We start from the raw sequence: 21,492 nt of genomic DNA, 5'->3' as shown, positions 1-21,492 counted from the left end.
GATTTTTGGGGGGCAGGCTGTAGCCATGGACATGCCATGTGATCTGATGGTGAATTTGGGCTGACCCAATGCAAAGATCCTGAGGATCCATGTGGATCCATGCTTTTTAACCACATTTTAAGTGGGGAGGGAAGGAAAAACACAGAAGGGACAAGGAGCAGGAGAGGGGTGTGCAGAGAAGCAGCTGGCTAAGAATGCAGGAGAGGGGTAGGGAGGAAAGGAAGGCAAAAGTTTTCCCTCACCTACCCACCCAAGCCAGCCAGCTCGTGCTCTCTCTCTCTCTCTCTCTCTCCCTCCTGCATGTTTTCAGCTTTCCCCTCTGCTTGCCTGGAGGGGAGGGGCTTTCCCTGCTCTTTGTTCCGTTTGAGCAAACACAGCAAGGAAACAGAGATGGGTGGGCAGTAAGACCCTGAGGCAGAATGCCGGAAAGCAGCCGCTTCCTCTTTTCAAGTTTCCCTTCTAGGAGACGCGCGGTTTGATTTTTGCCTGCTTTTTTTTGCCTCCCCTTGCACTATTTGGCTCCAGGGACCACACATTCGCTCAATAACACGCACAGACATTTCCCCTTCCTTTTTAGGAGAAAAAATCTGCGTGTTATAGAAGGAAAAATACGGTACATGTTGTTCCTGGACAATTCCCCCATCTAGGAACTGACCAGGCCCAACCCTGCTAAGCATGGTGGTGGCCTTATGTGCCTTCAGACCAAACCATTCACATCTGTAATCTATAAAGTTGTGGCCTATTTGATCCCAAATTTACATTCACTGTCTTGTCTGGTTATTTATTGATCCGGGAGCAACGGAGTCATGCAAAAGGAAGTGCTGGGAATTACTTTGAAATCCAAATTTCCAAGATCTTAGCAGAGCACATTTACAAAACATACACAATGTGTATATTATTTGCCCGTCTGCTCTTAGGGCAACCTAAATGCAATAAAAACGGAGGCCATTGTGTGAACCAGGTAAGACAGTACAGTGACAGAGTTTCCTTCTATTGGCTCAATACAGTACCTTCCTGCCCATCCCTTCTTCGGATGCCAGCTGCGCCTGTAATTTCCTCACCATCACCTGCCGCTTCCACTCTGGAATTGAACAACCTTGCTCATCATGAGTAGGCACCAAGGCATCAATGTCCGATGTTCCTAGCTCATCCAGCATTGAGAGCAGGTTGCCTGGTACTGCAGCATCTGGTGTCTCTCTCTTCTCACCCTGCGTGGAGGACACCTAACTTGTTAGCAACTTTTAAGGAGTTTAAAGAAGAACAGATGCTCATGAATCTACCACAATTGATCCTCAAAACATTATGGCACGTATCTTCTCAGGAAGCCCAACGTTATCAGAAGGGCTGCCTACAGCAAAGCTGGAGAACCTGTGGCCCTCCAGATGTTGCCGGACTCCAGTTCCCATCAGCCCCAGTCAGCCTGGCCACATATGATGGGAGTTGTAGTCCACCTAAATCCAGAGGATCAACAGGTTCCCTGTCCCTGTTGTGGAACATAAAGCTATATATCTCCATTTGTAGGTTGTTTTTAACCCTTCTGAAAGGATGTGCTTGGAGGCAGGTCAGCCAAATGGCTTAATCTAGCAGGAAAAGAGAAAGAAAAATAAAACAAAGGAATTCGATGGAATAGAACCACAGGAGAGATCATGGGGATTATGAATACAAAACAGATGAGAGACAAAGAGGTGTAGATTATCATACAACATACAGAGCTTGAGAACAATGTGGTGATTCTCGCCTTCTGCAGAGATTTATTGGTCTTCAGCTCAGGTATCAGTGATTTGTTTGATTCAGTGGGTTTCACCATGCTGAACGACATAGAAGCTGGAAGAAAGACAAACCTAGTGTAATCCTACAGTGATGCACCAAAATCCACACTGAGAGCTAGAAGATTGAATTGACCACTGATAAGCTTAAGACATTTCTGTTCTGCACCATTGAGAACAGGTTAATTTCCTTCCAAATTATGTAGACATCCACACAACAGTATTTGTCATGCCAGCAAAGGACGTAAACAAAGGAACATTGCACAATTACGCCTGCCTACCCCCCATAATATGAAGGGCAAACTAGGCATGATGTGGGAGATCTGTTAACAAGATCTCCCACGCTGTTGTTTTTAAAAAGCAAAGGAGTTACTGCAGGGAATCGTCCATCCCTTGACATGATTGAAACCACCTTCCACGAAAGTTGCTATTTGAGATATCCAGTATATCTTATTAGATCTCATCCAATGTATTTTAAACTAATCTTTCTCAAGGACACTCTCAATCACAAGCAAACAAAGTTTTTTTTTATCTCTGGAATGGACTCCACCTCCCATCAGAGCCACCCAGCATGGTCAGGGATGATGAGAGATGTAGTTCAGCAAGATCCAGAGGAGACCATTTTGGCCACTTTATTGTACAGCTTTTGCCACATGCTGGAGCTGATGATGATCATGAGTTTATTCATATATACATGTGTACTCGAAGTGGTTACTAATATACACATCTTTACCCTGGCCTCTGACAGTTAAGGTCTCACCTTTTTTTGTGAGACCCACCTCCTGTTGAATTTCTACTGTTCTGCTCCATTTTTATGTGTTTTATCATTGATTTTATAATTGGATATTCTCTAGTTGTAACCTGCCCTGGGAACTTATGGTGGAGGGTGGGTAAGAAATCTTATAAATAAATAACCCCTCCTCTAACATCTCTGTGGCAAATGGGATACTGATGTAGGTCTACACAGTCACTCCTATCCCAAATTGCGAGAAGAAACAGTCTGCTTTGTGGCATAAACTGACTTGCTTTCCCACAACATCCCCTCCACATTAGCCTTTTGCAGGTGTTCAGAGAACATATCTAACACTACGTATCTAACACTCTGTCTCCACAACCAACCCCCATGTTTCTTTAAAATTTCTAATGAGGTTCCTGCATACACATAGGCTCTTTCTGCACAACTGGGAACCCTGTAAAAGGCAGGTTCTCCTATTATGAAGGTCAAGTTTCAAGCTTTATATGAATGCTTTGAGGTCACTTAACATGTGAAAGAGTCTACTGAATTTCAGGGATGCTCAGTTTTTATATTTTTCACAGGAAAGTTAATTGGGTGGCGTTACTCACCAGGTGCTCTATGAAGAGCGCTATTAGTATCTTTTTTCTGCATATTTGATGCAGCACTTACATCTGATTGAAGAGGTCTCATTGGCTGCTGGATCTAAAAATACACAAGGGAAGATTAGAGATGTAAACTTTGAAAACTAAAAGCGTTTTTTCTGTCTCTGGCCTGGTTTGTTCTGTTGTTGGCATCCATCTGTCTCAAGAGACAATGGAGTGTGCCCCCAGGGGTGAGAGATTGGTAACTCTGCCGCCCATATTGATTTTGCTGTGTTAGCGGCACCAAAGTGACCCCTCCAGGGTGAAAGCCCAGGCAGTGTGTATGGAGGTCCTGGGGTGCTCAGAGGACAAGACCCACTCCTTGGCCTCACTGATGTGGATCAAAGGAAAGCAGAGCAATATGTTTGGAAGTTCAAGCAGCTTAAAGGCATGGTAGAATCAAAAAATCTTTGCCACCCTTGCAAGGCTCAAAAGAGGAGGCAATCAAACCCCTTTTTGGGAGGGAGTCCCACAATTTGGGTGCCAGTACCAAGAAGCCTGTTCCTGTGCCCCCACCAAGCACCCCTCCAAAGTTGGCAGAACATGGAGCAGGGCCTCAAAATGTTGAACACTGCGTATGAGCAGGTTCATGTCTAGGCCTACATCACTAGTTCACGCACAAGCTTCTAAGTGCATGTCTGTGTACAGTGAGGTTTGTTTGGTTATCCATTGTGGACTATAGATAATAAGAGAGGAATCAGTACATCAGCCCCATGGAAAGCATCCAGGAGGTTCTAAATACAAAAGCTTCTTGCACATTTGCATGGCTGTATTGCCATTTCCCCTTCTAGTCAATCAGAGCATCAAGAATTGTAGAGGATAGCAGAACAAATCATCACATAGTACTCCCTTGTAGCTCTGTATGATCCTGAGGAAAAACATTGCTGTACGGCGGGGGTGGTAGTGAACAATATGGGATGCACAGCTTTCTGAATAAGAGCACAATAGCACAAGTCATGAGAAGAAAAAGAATAAACATTGAAAGGAATTGCAAAGCATAGGGCTGAAGGACTCAGTTACATGGCGTGATAGAAAAATGCAAAGCAGTAACCGTACAGTTAAAGAAACTAAAATAGAAAGGTATATATTGGCTTTACAACCTGATCCCAAACTGCATCTAAGATGCGCTCCTGCCTACAAGCTAGCTGGCATCCTATCATTCAATCTACCATACTGTCATTCACTAAATTTGTGCTTAATTGTACTTTCTGCTGTTTGCAGTCCACTCTCTGGTTTGTGACTAGGCACAGGGAGAGTATGTATGGGGATCTGTTTTATTTTATTTTTTAAATAATATTTATTACTTTCCCAATTTAAACACTACAAAAAAAAAGAACAATACAATACAACACAAAAACACCACACAACACCAACACATTTAAACTAACAAAACCAAACAAACAAACAAAAAAATTAATACACATCAAATAATTTCAATATCTTATCTTTCATTCACTTATTTCCGCGACCTCCTCACACCTCCCTTTTTGTATTCCACTTCTGTTAACTGTTTCAGCAATTCCTTTCCATCTTTCTCTGTTTTCTATCCTATAATTATCTTAACACATTCTAACCTTATTTTTCCCTTTAATACTCTATTAATCTATTTCTACTTAATTCCTTATAACATTTCTACTAAACCCATATAACTTCATTCCAACATTTTCCTAGCATTCATTTATTTTACAGTATTTCCTTAAATAATCTTTAAACTTTTTCCAGTCTTCTTCCACCGACTCTTCTCCCTGGTCTCGGATTCTGCCAGTCATTTCCGCCAGTTCCATGTAGTCCATCAACTTCATCTGCCATTCTTCCCGGGTGGGTAAATCTTGTGTCTTCCAATATGTATGGGGATCTGTTTTAGAGGACTGTGTACAGTTGTCAGGGGTGACCTGTGTCGGTATAAGCTTGCCATTGTATCCGTGTCCATTGAATGGTTGTGCTATTTGCCCTTTACAGCTTGGTATTAGCATTAGTCTTATGCATTTAGTTAACATAAGGGCTGTCATCCAATTAAAAAATATTACATTATTATTATTATTACATTTATATTCCACCTTTTCTCCAAAGAGCTCAAGATGGCATACACACTTATTTCCCCCTCCATTTTTATTCTCACAACAACCCTGTGAGGTAGGTTAGGCCGAGAGAGAGTGATGGGCCCAAGGTCACCCAGTGAGCTTCATGGCCAAGTGAGGATTTGAACCCTCGTCTCCCAGGTCCTAATGCAGCACTCTAACCACTACACCACGCCAGCAAAGGTGCTTAGTTGATAATACTCTGCCTTTTAACAACCAACTGGTTTATTTGACTGGCATATATTTGCATATCACCAGGACCTCAGTATAAAGGCACTAAAAGAGGTGAGAGATAATATGCTATTTCTACTTGTTACACTAAAACACTAGTACTTTTAATTCTTAAAAATATAAACAAGTGTGCCTTTAATTCTAAAGGCATTAGAATAAAAAGAATTAAAAGGCATTAGAATTAAATTAGTGATATGTTCAGCTAAATCAACAGAAACATGTGTTCCGATATTGAAACATTCCATCAGTGACACTGCATTTCAGAAAATCAGTCGAAAACAAACATTGCACAGCACAGCTGGAGTTCAAGACATTAACATGCTGTGGGTTTGTTCTGTATTTCTTGAATTGACACCCAAAGGCTAGATTTTAGATTGTTATACCATCACCCAAAGTGCTAACCCCCAACTCTACCACAACCAGCAGGGGTCAACTTTGGTCTTTCAAATTTCCTGTGCCCTGTGTGAGCGCAAAATCTGGCATGTCCCCCCTTCCGTTCTTCTGAATTCACTAAGTCATAGTTGTGATGCCCTGCAGCCCAGTGTGGCATAACTGGTCGCACTGCCCTGAATTCTTCTCTGCCACCAGGGGGCCCCCATATTATCCACCAGGCAGAAATGACAGGCAGAAATTTATGGAACTGCTCCAAAGATGTACATACCAGTTATTCACCTCCTGTCCTTTGTGGGGTCCATTTGGAACGGAAGGGAAAAGATGAACAAACGCTGCTCAGATTAGATCCAGCCCTTAGGGAGATCAGAATTTCATAACAAACCAGGGAATATTAATAACTACTCTTAAAAGGAGGAGAAACTGGAGAACCCACTCGGTCTAGAGGCAGCCAGAAACTGCATTGTGTGGCAAATGCCAGCAGGAGAAAGGGTGGAGGTCAGGGAGTCACAATTAGCATTGCATTAATATTTGAAGGCTGGGCATCAGGTGGCAACTGGCAAAGCAGCCCAAGGGGTCTAGAACCTTTAGCTGTAACCAGGAGACTGAACTGCCTGCGCCCTTCTCCCTTTTCCATTCATTTTCTAAAATGAATAAGTTTTGTATGGAAAGAGAGTGCTCAGCTGGGTTTAGTGGAGCCAACACACACACACACACACACACACACACACAGAGAGAGAGAACCCGTCTGTCTGTTGGTAGCCAGCCCTAGAGGTCAGCAGGGTCAAGAAAATATTTAGGCCCAGAGGCTGCCTGAATTGTTCCATTTTCCGCAGGCATCCTGAGGAAAATGAGTTCCTGAATTCTCCCATATTCCTCTGCAAAGCCTTAAGATAAATCATGTGATGACTTTTGTTAAAAAGGCAAATAAACCTTAAAGGAGTCACACAGCACTGCAATTTTGATCACAGCAGCAGCACTGTGGAGAGAGTATTTGATTTTTCTTTCCCCTCATGCTATTTTGTACATTTACATTGCTACCCCCCAGCTCGAAGCTGCTATAAACTGTGCAGTTGGGTGAGAGGAACACTTATATCATGCCTGTTTTTTTTAAAGCTGCAGAGCTAATGGCAGGTTCAGAGTAGTTATTTCAGATGAATAGCAGAGAGAGAAAGGGGCTAAACTTCCCTTCTTCTTCTTCTTCATCATCGCTTGGTTCAAAATGGGAGCCCTCTCAATGACTTTTTTTTTAAAGTTGAGAGATCTGACCATGGAATGCCCATGTCCTGTGTGGTATGGTCTTTACATGAATAACTTCTCTCATCAGATCAGCCTCCATACATTATATATGGATATAATGGATTGGCAGTGATAGATTACAAAAGTGTAATTTAAGTACGGGGCTAGAATAAAATAATGAACTATGAGACTAATGAACTCAGAGCTATTCGCAGAGTTCAGGGAGATAATTACTGCCCCCATCCAGCTAGCAGTTTTCAAGTGGATGAAGTTTTCAAGTGTTACTCCAAAATAATGCTTCTCTCCGTTTCCTAAACATTTGATCTATTAATCCGATTTTACTGCTAGTGTTAAGCCCATCTCAAACTCTTGGGGAATGTAAAAATGCAAAATGTCACATTAACCCTAAATTAAAACAGTAACAATTTGATGGCCATTTGATAAAGAGCGTGCTTTGGGTTAACCTTCCAACTCTGAGCATGGCTGAGAAAGATGGCTTCCCCAGAAGGAGGCGTTCTTAAGGATGTCACAGAGGAGCTGGCACACTTTGCTCCTCTTGCAGCTGCCTCCCAAAAGGTTTCCCCTAACATTTACTGTAAGACATTGCACAAATGCAAGAAGTAACGGGCCCATGAAGGAACAAAGGTTGTGCTAGCAAGGAGGAAATTGGATCAAAGTATGTGTGTCAAAGGTGCTGAGAAGGACATGTAATTCTAACCAAGGATGTTAGTGAACAAAGCCTCTCTCAGCATAGGCAACTATGTACAGTGGTGCTAATTACAGGCAGAGAACAGAACACCAGCAAATGTCTACCACATAAAAAGCCAACGGCCTCTTAGCCAGGCACCATCTTATGCTCACAGCTGGTGGGGAAATATAGTTAATTTCATCCTAACACACTCTATACATTATGCGACTTTGGCTATGTACACATAAGGGATGGAGGAGAAATATGGTTCAGTTCATATTTGAAATCAAATTTATCAGATTCTCACTTTCTGAAACAAGAACAGAAACACAGCCATCCTTCAAAATTCACAATTATCCAAATTTTGTGATATAGTCCTCCAACCAATGTTTAGAAAAATGTATATTTTCAGAAAGCATATGCATTGAAAATGAATATATTACAGTGGTACCTCAGTTTACGAACTTAATCTGTTCCGGAAGTCCATTCCTAAACTGAAACGGTCTTAAACCAAGGCGCATTTTCCCTCCTGCCGCAAGTGCCCTTCCACTGTTCAGATTCCGTTCTTTGTGACCCCATGGACCAGAGCACGCCAGGCACTCCTTGGTTCTTAGACCAAGGTAAAGTTCGCAAACCAGGATACTATTTCCAGTTTTGCGGAGTTCGTAAACTGAATCGTTTGTAAACAGGACTGTTCTTAAACCGAGGTACCACTGTAGTAGAAATAACATAGAAAAATCCAGAAGTGTGGAGAATTGAACTAAGATTGGAAAATCTAGAAATGGAGAAGATTGAAATTTGAAAGTACTTCCATACCTATATTTACATTTAGCACATTTAGCAAGATTTCAATGATGATATCTTAGTTTATTAACCCAAGAGATGCACAAGTCTCTTGCCTGAGCCTTCAGTCTCTGCTTGCAATTAAATGAGGAAATGTGTAATGAACCATATATTTCCATTTTATACAAACTATGGTTTACCCGCTTTGAAACAAAGCAGAATCTTATGTTCCAGAGATGGTAAACATTGTTTCCTGGACAATAAGAAACTATGGTTAGTTTGGGACTTCCTGGCTTAGTCATTGCTTGTGCAAAAGGAGGAACAAAGGGGCTCCTCCAAACATGAGAAGCTGGGCCCCCTCAAAAAATACATGGGGGCCCCCAAAACTGCCTCGGCCTCTAGGAGTCGTTGCCTATGAATTACAGCATGAACAGAACTGACTGCACTCATCCGTGACTGAAGTTGTTTTAGTCTTTACCCCTCCCTCAGCCCATAAGGCTTGAGCAAGAGAGGTCCACAGGCCCTTGTGTCTCCAGAACCCCGACCCACATGTGGGCGTCAGCACTGAGTTAATTAGTCATCGCCAAAGAGTGTTCTGGAGAGATTTTTTCCCCCCATTAATATTTTAATGGCAAACTGAGTGATGGGAAGAGGTTCTGGTTTCAAAAGTTCCCATTCCAAATCTCAGGCTGTGGCAAGGATTTACTATGCTTTGTTCGGTGAAACCTAAGAGCTTGATTAGGATTTCAGAGCCAGCTTCTCGAGTTAGCCACAGTGCCATTCCGATGCCCCATGGTGCTTCTCTCTTGCTGCTGAAGAGCCTCAGCCGTGGAAACTTGCCGTTGCCCTACTGAAGGCTCTCACTCAGCAGCCTCTGAGCTCCTCCTTCAGACCCTTCTTATCTCACCATCAGTTGCTGGCTAATTGCTGTCTAGTATCCATGTCCTCACACTGGCAGAGGAATCCAGGAGGCTCTTCAACATGCTTGCCCACTTGTTGCCCCGTGCTAGGGACATAAATAGGTGGAAATTTTCCACTCTGCTCAACAGCATGCCAAAAATAGCTGCAAAGGCAAGAGGAGCACAGAATGAATTCCATCAGGGCTGCAGAAGGGAGCCAACCACTTGTTTCAGAGCGGAGATTGTGGAAGCCCAATGACATAACTTCCTAATATTTGTCTGGCACACGGCGATTGGTGAGATAGGGCGATAAATTTATGTGGATTGAATGGGTATGAGGCAAACAGATCTAAGGATTCAGAGGGGACAGGCTCAGTGACTAATTAGTCACCCAGTGACTAATATATCTAACAAGCAGAGCCTGCTGTGCAAAATTACATAGCAAGACTGCTCCTGCTCAGTGTTCCAGCCAGCCGACCAGCTATACCTTCATTCAGGATACTCCATTTCCCCACCCCTCCACTGCCCACCTGCTTCAATGAGTGCTTTTAGCTCAGAACATCACTCAACAAGTGGACCGGAAGACTGCACCAGGCAACAAAGAAAAGAAACAAACCCTCTTGCTCCTAGCAAGCTAGAACATCAAGAACACCTGCCCTGGCTTGTCCACTGACCTGCTGCATGTTAATGACTCATGGAAGTCAGCTTTCAATGACCATGAGCTGAAAATGTTCACACTGCTCTTTTTTTTTCGAGTAATGTTTTGAGAAGGTTTCTGCTTTGATTTTTAACAAGGGATACATAATATTATGAAAGCCTGGATAATTTTACCTTTCTCGTGGGGTGGTCTTCTGCCTTGTGCTGACATATCCAGCTCACCGGGCAAACAGTACAGAAGCCTCTGTCTCCAGTGACTCACATGAACACTAAGACTTGTACATGATCAAAATATAATGTTTAGATTACCAGCTTCTCTGCTTCCTGTAGGTAACATGCACACTGCCTGTGTCCATTGTATTCTGCCAGGTCTCGTGCAGTGTAACCATCCCGGTCATGGATGCTTGGATCTATTTGGTGGGAGATCAGGGTTTGACAGCACTGCAAATAAATGCATAAACAACCACCATCACCCTAATCAGTACAACCAATTTATAGCAAATAAGGGAATCATGAATGCAACAGGGGCTTTTTCTTCATTATTATTTTTTTTGCCAGTCAAAGAATAGTCAAATAAATCAATAATTATTCAAGGTAAGCTTTTTGCATCAACTGAAGAAGGTAGGCTGACATTGCTTAAAAATCCATTCCCACTGAACTCCATCATTTGTTCATTTTGTGCTTCCATTTAAAAAATCCTCCCTATGCTGTTTAAACACTATGGATGCTGGATTGACACAAACACAAGATGCATGAGCTAATTGTTTAAACAGACAAGAGTGGGCTACTCTAAATCTGTTAAGTAACCACATGGATGGTTTCCTGGGAGGCAGGTGGGAAGAGTAAATGTTCGGGGAAAGCAATGCTTTTTTCTGGTGGAACGCACCAGAACGCAGTTCCAGGTCTTTTTAATATTATTATTATTATTATTTCAAATCCTCCTGTCAGCCACATAGGAGAGGGGAGTGATGGCATGCACACGTCATGATCAACCATGGCTGAACACACCGTGTGAGTACGGCTGTGCCATCAATTGAGTTCTGATCCAATACTCATTTCCCTCCCTACATGGTATCACCAAATACCTCGAGATGCCCATTCTCAGCTGCATCGTGCAGTGGGGTTCCTCCCCAATGGTCCAGCACCACGTTAGCTCCCATAAGGAGGAGTCTGTCAACAATTGCAGTGTGTCCCTCTCTGGCAGCAAAATGGAGTGCAGTGGCTCCTTCTGCATCCTGAGCTGTGAGGCCGAGATCAGTGAAGGTAACCTACATGAAGGGGGGGAAAGGAAGGTTACATAGGAGTCAAAGCCAAATGGTTTTTTTTAAGATGAGCTGTTGTTTTTTCATTCACCTATTTCTACAGCTGCCTTGGGTACTTTAGCACAGAAAGCAGAGGGAATTTGCAAACAGATAAATAGCGTGGAAGCACCCTCCATTTCTGCAATTTGTTTTCTAAATACGCTGCATGCCATACATACCACAGAATTGTGCTTGACATGAGGGGTGTTAGAAATTAATGAAACTAAGACTGCATACCTTTTATATTAAATACAGAAGGATGTACAAGGGCAATTAAACCTTTTGGTGGCAGACCTCTGTATTCTGGAAGTTTCTGATTATTAAAGATATGAGTGGCAATCAAATTAGTTAACAATGCAGCATTTAAGAACATGAATGATAAAAAAGGAATATTGAGCTCCATGGCTGGCATATGACTGCAGAACAATCTATAGTGGACAAAATGATGTCATGGTTGATTCAAATAATATACTCCCCTTGCTAAAATGTAAATGTTTCTTGCTTATCTGGATTTGAAGATTGAAAAAAATACTGGTTTATGGAAGACAGACTGGTTGGACGTTAATCAGTGAATACTATATTTAGCTGCAGGACAGAGAATCAGCAGTCTTTTATCTTTCTTCTCTCTCTCTCTTCCTTTTCTTTCTTATACTCTTTCTGCCTCTGTTCTTTTTTATATTATTTCATTATAAAAAGATAGTTCACAATGGGTATGAATTTTTGAAAGCTTTGGACAAGTATCAATGAATATATTTTTTTAAAGAAAAGGAAAAAAGTGGGATTGTGTGTGACTGTCCCAATAACATAAGGAACAGAAAACATCATGAATGTGCAATAAAAAGGAATTATGAAGGGGCCTTCAGTGGCACAGTTATCCAGAGGAACATATTCATATTCTTGTCAAGAAACGACACTTGCTACCTAAAATATAAAAGTACAGGTTTACCAGCCAGACGACAACAGCGTAATGACCACTACAGGCAGCTGCGTGGAGCACTGTCATGCCATCATGTGCTCTCAGGTGCACATCAGCCTCACAGTCCTTCACCAGGAACTGGACGATGTGCAGGTGGCCCTCCTGGCACGCAAGATACAGCGGGGTAGCTCCACTCTGAGTTTGCTTGTTCACGCAACTGTTGGAGGAGAGGAATTATGCCAATATTAGAAGGGATGGGGGTTGGGAATTCATTGTCTCTGTGTGATACTTACATAGTTCCTTACTTAATGTATTTTTGCATGTACACAGGCACATTCCCAGAGTGACACATGGAATTTATATATATCATGAAGCTGTCAGAGCCACAGATTCTCTGCCAGGTCAAAGGTGACAAGCCAAAAGCCCAGGTGATGAGGGCATCTGAGAGCAAGGCTGAAGGCTGTATTTGAAAGGCAGAGCTTGAGGAGCCAGATGTCTTATAGCAGAACTTTCCCTGTATTTTGACGTTTTTCAGGGGAAATAACTTATTGAAGACACTGGGGAAAATACTCTAACATGAAAGCAAAGGGGAGTACCTGATGGAAATGGGGGATTGGAAAATTGAAAAGCTCTATTAAAAAAGAGACCTTCCCAAATGTAACAAAGCCCCAAAGCACTGAGAAATGTACCTGGCACCAGGTATAGTACATGGAATATGACACAAGTTATAAAGGAGTGGAAATGGAGACAGCAACAGCAGCAATAACAGAAATAGCAGCAGAAGGAGCTGCAGCACGGTGGGGGTAGCAGCAAAAATGTAACTTTATTATAATGCAGAAATAGAGATTTGGGACAAAAAAAATGCAAAATTGTTGTTGAAGTGGAATCCTGTGATTAATCAAGAGGACTTAGTATCTCGGGGGAAATGGCACACACAAAAAATGCATATTGAATTAAATGTGAAAACGCTCCTGTGTATAAAGAACTAGAGCAGTGCAACAGCTAATGTTGGAAAAGGGAGACCCAGGTTCGTATCTCCACTCTATCATGAAACTCACCAGGTGACTTTGGGCCCGTCATTCCTTCTAAACCAAACCTACCCTACAAGTTTATTGTGAAAATAAAATTAGGTTGTCTGGGGAAGAGAGGAAAGAACCACGACTGCTGCCCTGAGCTTCTTGAAAAAAAGAGTGGAATAAATTGTAATAACTAAATAACAGTTTTCAGATTCATGTAGATAAACTTTTTTTTTTTTACGAAAACATTTTAACCCTTTAAAAGCAAGAAGTGAAGGAAACAGATTGGAAGCAGTTCACATAATTACTTTAGGGGTTTTATAGTGGACTTCAGTCACTGCCATTACCAACAGAGGGCAACCATGTTTATTTTATATCACTCTCCTCTTGCCTCCTGAATAAGGGCTGGGGGATATAGGATTGCTGGCTGCATTCATTTAAAAAGCTTCTTTGGACTAGAGGTGTGCTGTTGACTCTTAAGGCATTTTTGCACCCAGGATTTCAAAGTGGCTCTTACTTCAATAGCTGTTAATGCAAAGGACAATTGCTCTTGGCCAGAATGCTTCATTATAAATGCTTCCTCACCACTTTCTCCACCACAGCAACAACAATAAGGTGGTAAATGCTTAGAGTGATCTACGCCCTTCATGTGATAATGGCCTAGGCCAGCCTTCCTATCATCTCTCAGTGAGCTTCCCTCCCTCTGACCTGTCTCCTGTAGCCAATATTTCATAGTACCAGGGCCAGCCCAAGACGTTTTGCTGCCTGAGGCACAGCAGCAAATATCAACTATGCCCCACCAACAAACCAAGGTGCATGGCCTGTCTTGTTATTCTTGCACCTGAGGTAGAAAACCCCACAAGCCTCTCTCCCCTCCCTAGCAATAAAAAAATACTAGAATAATAAATAAGTAACAAACTATTGCTCTTTCATGATGCCTATAATAAACTGCCTAAGGTAGTTGCCTCCCTCTGCCTAATTAAGGGCCTAGCCTTATATATTGCTACTGTAAAAGGGAAAAGACACACAGAGAGAGTAGAGATAGGTGACTCTGTCAATTTCAGTTTCTCTTAGTTTCTCCTCCTCACCCCACTTCAATTTTAAATTCATTTCTTGAAAAATTTCACACTAGTTTGCGAATTTATTTTTCGTTAATGTAATCATGGCAATTCATCAGCATTCAAGGGCACATTTCTCCTTTTCTACACATCTTTATATGCTATTTTGCCTATCTACACATTTTTGCAAAGCAATTTCCTCTAATAGCATGCATTTGTGTATGTCATGTTTACTAACACATGCATTTTAACACACACACTAGCCTATCTAATTTCTCCTCCATCCCTAACAGTGAGTATAAAAAGGTTTCTCACAATGTATTCAGCCTTTGGGGCAAACAAGCCAATCTTAAATATTGACCCCAATGGCTTTAGTGCACTCCACAGCCTGCCTCAACTGTGCTTTGATGAGTTGTTCTACATTTTCCTCTCCCTTAGCTCTGTCTTTCCCAGCATTTTTGCTCCTCATGTTTCCCCAAGAGGAAGCAGAGTAAACAGCTGAGGGAGTCTAGTGATACTAACAGATAACAAGCCTTTGGGGGCTCTGTGTGAAAGATGAGCTTGAGGGAATTGTAACAACACACGAGGGCTCTAGGGGGCAACAGCCTTCTGGAAATGAGGAATCTGACCCTTTGGGAATATCTATCAGAGATATATTGGAAAATCCACCCAAACGATAAGCACATCAGAAAGACATTGACTGGGCAGCAACAGCCTCAATCATAACAAGAACACATTGCTTTGTACTTAAGCATTTAAGTCTAGATCGTTTCTTTTGTAATACTGAATTTACTTTATGTTTGCTGAATTGTTGACCTTTCTCTTCTTTGAATTTAGTGATACATTTTGTTAACGGTTTTCTCCCCCAACCTTCACCAACCAATGTTTTGTATATGATAATAAGTGGGTGTTTGCTGTAGGTCGCACTGGGCACAGCTCACTGTGGAAAGGTGGTAGATAAACACAAAGAACCAGATGCCCCTCAGACGGAACCTGTTTCTCTGAGTGGGGTCACATCCCACTGAAAGAAGGGAATGAAAAGAGCTCCCAGATAGACTTCTTTGAATTCTGGATGCTTTAGGCAAGAGAAGAAGGCACCTGCTTGAGTGCATAAGGTCCCCATGTCAAACTCTGGAATCTCTAGTGAAGTTGCTCAGGTAGAAGCAAGTGATGGGAAATACCTCTCTTGCCTGAGATCCTAGAGAGTAGTCAGAGTAGACAGTACTGGGCCAAATGGACAAATAGTCTGACCTGATATAAGACTAGGGTGGCCATGTGTCCTTGACCAAGGAGAGAAGATTCCCTGGTCCAAGATAAAGAACCATAAGAAGAGAGAGTAGGAAAAGGGGACTTGATGCTTCCCATCAGCTGCTAGCGTCTAGACAGCAGACTCACAGGGACATGTCTCCATACAAAGCATCGTCTTCCCCACTACAGTGAGATGCATTGTGTATCTATGTACGTTGTAGTAATTATGTTTAGATTTGTATCTAAGTATATTAAATTTGCATACACAGATGCCATGTAAAAATCTGTCACAAGGACCACCTTATAACAGCTCCCTATGTTCCCACAACTTGCATTGCTAATCTTTCACATCTGTCATTCTTGCACTGTACAGCTTCTGCATGGCTTTGCAGAATGAATGAGAAAAAAAATATATATGGAGGGAGAGAAGGAGGAAAAGATGCTGGGCTGTAGTAGATGAGGGAAGAGATTAAAAGCACTCAGGCAGATGGTTATGAGGCGTCTGCCTTTGGAAACACAATCCGCTTCAGCAAAGATCTTAAGCGCCTGCCTTCTGTCCTGTCAACAAACAAACACAGAGCATCTGGGAAATGCTGTGGTATGGAAACAAAACACTAAGGAAAACTCTACGCTGCTAGGCTAACTTAGCTATGTACTCTCAGAACTCTGAAAATGGTTGCTGTGAGCTGCTTTTTCCTCCATACAAGCTGTCCCAGTGTACTGTTGCAGGAAGAAAGTCCAGCACAAAGAGCAAGTACACCGGTATGCTCTGCCCAGGAAAGCATTTCCCCTGGTCGCAGCATCTTCCATGATCACAGCACAATAACAGCACCAGAAAGCACAGTTGCAATTGTAGAAGTCGTGCAAAAACACACTCAGCTCCCAGAGCACTTTCTTCATGCAATCCATCAGTTTTGTGCCCTTCCCAGAGGTTGCTGGACTATACCTCCCATCAGCCCTGACCACATGAATGGCCCAGGAGGGATGTGCTGCCGTCATGGTCAGCTACACTGATTTCATTTCACTGAATAATTTTTGTATCAACAGTGTGTGTTCTCTAGACCACACAGGCAGGCACAGCAACTCTGGTCAATGATTGTACTGGCGTGCATTTGTTCCTTAGATGACTATGTGTGGTATTACTTCAGAATGTGGTTATCTAGCCCTGCTGTGCTTGGGAGCACTCCTCTGAGTGGGACCCTGGACTTTTGCCTCCAAGTTCTGACTTGAGAACATCACTGCATGCGGAGGAAGGAGGTGGTAAATGTAGAACTGCACTGGGGCAAACACAGAAAATAATGTCCCCATGCATTGCATGTGCATAGTGCAGGCCTGAGTGACAGCTCCAAGTGAGGAAACAGTGCCTTGCAATAGCATTATACTGAAAATCAGTATGCTGTGATTTTACCTACCTGTGGTCTGCAGCAACCAGCAGTTTGAGGCAAGTGAGATCACCCTTAGCTGCGGCATAATGAGCCGGCACGGCACCTTCCCTTGTCTTCATCGCAGTGTCAAAGCCTGCCTGGATCAGCCACTCAATGGCCTCTGGATGTCCAAAGCGAGCAGCTAAGTGGAGGGGAGAAGCCCCTGAAGCATCTTGCTCCTATGGAGAGAAGAAACAGTTCAGGAGTAGTGGTTAACTCTTCCCCACCCACTCTCACTCCTTAACGTCCATCTCATGACTGCTTTGTAATTGTGACCCAGAGACCACCTGAAACAGCCTCTTCTGGGGGATGTTGAAACAGGCCCACATACCCATTTACCAAACTTAATGCGGTGGAATATTTATTGATGGACTATATAAATGTATTAAGTAACAATAGTGCGTCATGGCCCAGAGACCATGCACTGTGTGTTGGACTTGGAGGATGATGAGATCCTGCATCTTTATAGGATTTACATGCAAAAGGCCCCAGGTTCAATCCCCGTCATCTCTGGGAAGAGTTGAGAAAGACCTCTGGCCTGAAATAATCACTCCCAGTCTGTGTGGACAGTATTGATCTGTTTCAGTTTGGGCAACTTCTTACGTTTCTCCGTTAGCAAGCTGCTGCACTCATGATCAGCCATTTCGTTAGAATACAACAGAAGTGAAAGTATACTGAGGATTTGGAAAATGGAAGTGTTAGTGTGAATATGGCCTGGAAACGATGTAAATCGTTTGTATGGAAGAAGGCCAGTATAGTACTGTACAAATGCATGTCTTTTGTTTTTTAAAAAAAACCATAGGTGGGGCAAAAGGAAACATGACTTCAGTCATCTATTCTCAACCCAGCGTCTCTCTAGAAAACAAGTAATGAGATGATTGTTTCAGTGTGTTGCCTTTTTGTGAGCCTGGCTCTAGCCAGAACCATTAAAGAGCCAATGTAGCATAGTGGTTAGAGTGTTGGTCTGTGGTCTGGGAGACCAGGGTTCAAATCCCCACTTAGTCAAGAAACACACTGGGTGACCTCAGACCTAAATAACATCGCAGGGTTGTTGTGAGGATAAAATAGGGGAAACCATGTATGCTGCCGCTTTGAGCCCCTGGGAGGAAAAGTGGGATAGAAATCTTGATAAATAAGTAAAGCAGCTAAATCAGGCTATGTCTTTATACGTACGTACTTGTGTTGTATGTCCTCATCCTGAAGGTAATCAGGATATCCCAACAAAAACTGCCTCAGCTGGCCTATCAAAAGATCCAGGAACCCAGAATGATTTTAAGCTACAGGCAATGCTCACTTTGTGCAGGGGTTACGTTCTGGACCCCCATGCGCATTGGCGGGGCCTGTGTAAAGTGTTCCACCCCTTCCAGGTATGTTTTTGGGTCACTTCCGGGTTTGGTGCCATGCATGCATGTGCAATCGGATGCACATGAATTGGTCGTTGCCTCTATTTTCACTCATTTATGTTCACATGTTCATTAAACAAGTAGAAGAGGGAGAGGGGCCATGTCCACAGGATGTGGCACTGATGGCATGTCTTCACCTGAATGAGTGTAGGCAGCCCTCAGGCACAGCCCTGCTGATCCCCTCCATGCATTCTTTGGATGAGTGAATGGGATTTTAATACAGTGTTCCTACGTGGTGACATCTGGAAGCAGTAATTATTATTAGAAAGACAAGCACCAGCTTTTCTAACCGTTATTGCAGTGTTATACTTTCATTTGCATCCTTTACTAGCATATGCTGCAGCTTGAAGTGGAAGCCCACGACACCATGTTAATCAAAAAGCCAATTCCCAAAAATCCATTGTTAGAGAGAACCATAACTCAGTCGGCTATACAGACAAGGAGCTTGATTTCAAATAGCTGGGGCAAGAGGGGCAGGGAGCAAGTTAATGCTCCACCCCAATGATGTCCCCAGCACACTTGCTTGCTTTCTCCATGTGGGAGTAGGGAAAGAGCTGCACTTGGGGGACATTGCCATGGGGTCAAAATGTGTCCTTTCCCATTAACACTTCGTGATCCAGCACTCAGTGACAAATATTCTGCGGGAGATACAATTGCTGCCATGTATCGGGAAGTTTTGAATTTTTGATGTTTTATTATGTATCATCATATGCTGTAAGCCTAATAATAATAATAATAATAATAATAATAATGTGTGTCTCCATGGAGAGCATATACTGAACTCACTTCAGACTTTTGGCAATGAACAAGCCCACTTTAAACACAACACCCACCACAAAGAAGGACTTGCTAAACACCACAGTCTCCCTTGGACAAGAAAAGTTAAATGCTGTTGGTAGTCCAGCAAGGGTTGTTTGTAGACAAGGGGTGCCTGCACTCTCTGCCACCCCAGTCAAAACACTGGGTAGTATTCAATGCTGCTCCTACTCAGAGTAGACCTATTGTTGTTAATGGCCATTACTAACTTACCTTAATTAAATGAGCCCGATAGGAAAACTTATTGAATGTCTAGCTGCAACTAGCGTTCTAACTTGCTCTCGCTGCTTAGATCCCCATTTGTCAGACCCCCTTACCTGCATGCTGTAGCCTCCATCTTTGATCAGCCACTTCAGCTCAGCCAAGTTGCCCATGGCTGCTGCATCATGTGCTGGGGTTGCCCCATTGTTTGCTCTCTGATTCCCGGGAAGCTTTGCTTGCAGTACCAGGAACTTGAGGCACTCCAGCCTGCCTGCTCGTGACGCATGATGCACCAGGCCTGCTCCCGAGCAGTCAGTGATGTTCTGGTCCAGAGTACCATCAATGTGCAGCTGCTCCAGCATAGGCAAGTCTCCTTCCTTGGCAGCTAAAATAGCCCTTTGGTCTCCCATCTCTGGGAGCCTTGCTGTTGTCTTCACTGGAAGGACCTACTTTCGCAGAGTCTCTTGTTTTATGTACCAGCCAGGTGCTATGTGTCTCTGGTTACCGGGTAAGGTACTGTAGAAAGCATATGTACTGCAGGGTGTGTTTTTTTTAAGAAGGGGCACATGGCCGATGAGAGAGAACAGCTAAAAGCGCATGGCAGAATCAGGGATGTTATTAACTCTTCTTCCACTTGTGGCACTGAACCCTGAATTGTTATAAAGAGTGGTGTGATAAAATAGAAAGTAAGCTTGGTGTTAGTTTGAAAAATACGAGCCAGGCTTTCAGGAGCAACAGCTCTATGATGCAATTAGCGTGTGTTTCAGTTCCTACTGTATTTTCCTGCATTGACTGATAAAACACAGAAAATACACTGCGAGATGGTTTATGAGTTAGATTCAAATTTGTAAAAACCACAGCTGTAAACGGGAAAGCTAATATTTCCCCTATAATTGTGATGTACATGTCTCTGATATGGTGCGGCTGATTTCTGTTCAAATAACAGAAATTCAAGAGAGATAGTTAAATACTGATGATGATACAACACTAAATAATTCGGTTCTACAGACTTCTGCCACATTGGGACTGCAACAATCCTCCACCGTCAAAGAAATTAGTGTTCTAATATTACCAAAGAGGGCAAATATTGTGAATTAATAAAGAGGGTTTCTACAGAGGCAAGATGTCAAAGCTGCCTTATTATTTTTCTCCATTTTCTTTATAATGAACTAAAACAGATAATATACAATCACCAGTTACCAGTATCTTTCTCTATTTAACACATTTTGTTCCCAATCCAAAATATTTAAAGCAACTATAAATGTTCCATAATCAATCTATGCACAATACATTAGCAAGTAATCAGAAAGAATATTTTTGCTCCTCCCATGACGGTGCAGATCTTCCCTATGGTTTCCTATAATTGTTTCATAATAAATCTGTGGAAATCACATGAACAAATGATCACATAGAATATTTTTCTGCCGCCAGAACACAAACAACTTTTCCCAGGGTCTTCCCATTTGGATCATTGCATCAGCACTTGTTGTGAGGGTACACAATCTCCCAACCCTGTTTCTTCTTTTGTAAAAGCAGAATTTGCTATTTGAAGGAGAATAATTTTATCTCCATTCACTCTACAGCTGTGCCTGCAATGCAGATCAGTTCACTTTTACTTGAGCTAAGACAGGCTTCAAACCCAAATCCCCATTCATTATGCATTTTGATAGGACACCTACCCCTTCCAGTATCTTATATGACAAAGTGCATTCTATGCCACACCTGCTAGATCATACATGAACACATGGAGCTGCCTTTGTCAGCAATCCAGGGTCTTAGGCCATGTCAGCCCTAGGCTGGCTACCCCAAATTCTTGTAGTTACGAGATGCCAAAGCTTGACCCTGTAAACTTCTGCATGCAAAACATAGGTCAGACTTCCTCAACCTCAGCCCTCCAGATGATTTGAGACTACAATTCCCATCATCCCTGAACACTAGTCCTGCTAGCTAGGGATCATGGGAGTTGTAGGCCAAAAACATCTGGAGGGCCAAGGTTGAAGA

At 42.7% G+C, this 21,492-nt stretch overlaps 1 protein-coding gene across 1 annotated transcript in view; it reads right to left on the bottom strand.

Annotated features, from left to right (window-relative positions):
- Positions 1-20,272, bottom strand: part of LOC307217463 (espin-like protein) — a 39,408-nt gene extending 19,136 nt beyond the window's left edge. The window contains exons 1-8 of the mRNA XM_079978631.1: positions 19,608-20,272; positions 17,060-17,250; positions 12,356-12,542; positions 11,194-11,376; positions 10,418-10,549; positions 3,111-3,204; positions 1,709-1,824; positions 1,011-1,208 (exon numbers count right to left, since the gene is read on the bottom strand). Coding sequence (XP_079834757.1) covers positions 1,011-1,208; positions 1,709-1,824; positions 3,111-3,204; positions 10,418-10,549; positions 11,194-11,376; positions 12,356-12,542; positions 17,060-17,250; positions 19,608-19,901 — 1,395 coding nt within the window. The 5' untranslated portion in view covers positions 19,902-20,272. The remainder of the gene's footprint in view (positions 1-1,010; positions 1,209-1,708; positions 1,825-3,110; positions 3,205-10,417; positions 10,550-11,193; positions 11,377-12,355; positions 12,543-17,059; positions 17,251-19,607) is intronic.
- Between the last annotated feature and the right edge of the window lie 1,220 nt (positions 20,273-21,492).

Source organism: Podarcis cretensis (assembly GCF_951804945.1).
Source record: "Podarcis cretensis genome assembly, chromosome: 5".
In the NCBI taxonomy this organism is placed as follows: domain Eukaryota; kingdom Metazoa; phylum Chordata; class Lepidosauria; order Squamata; family Lacertidae; genus Podarcis; species Podarcis cretensis.
The sequence above is the reverse complement of the archived record's forward strand: the minus strand, read 5'-3'. Positions and strand labels throughout refer to the sequence as shown.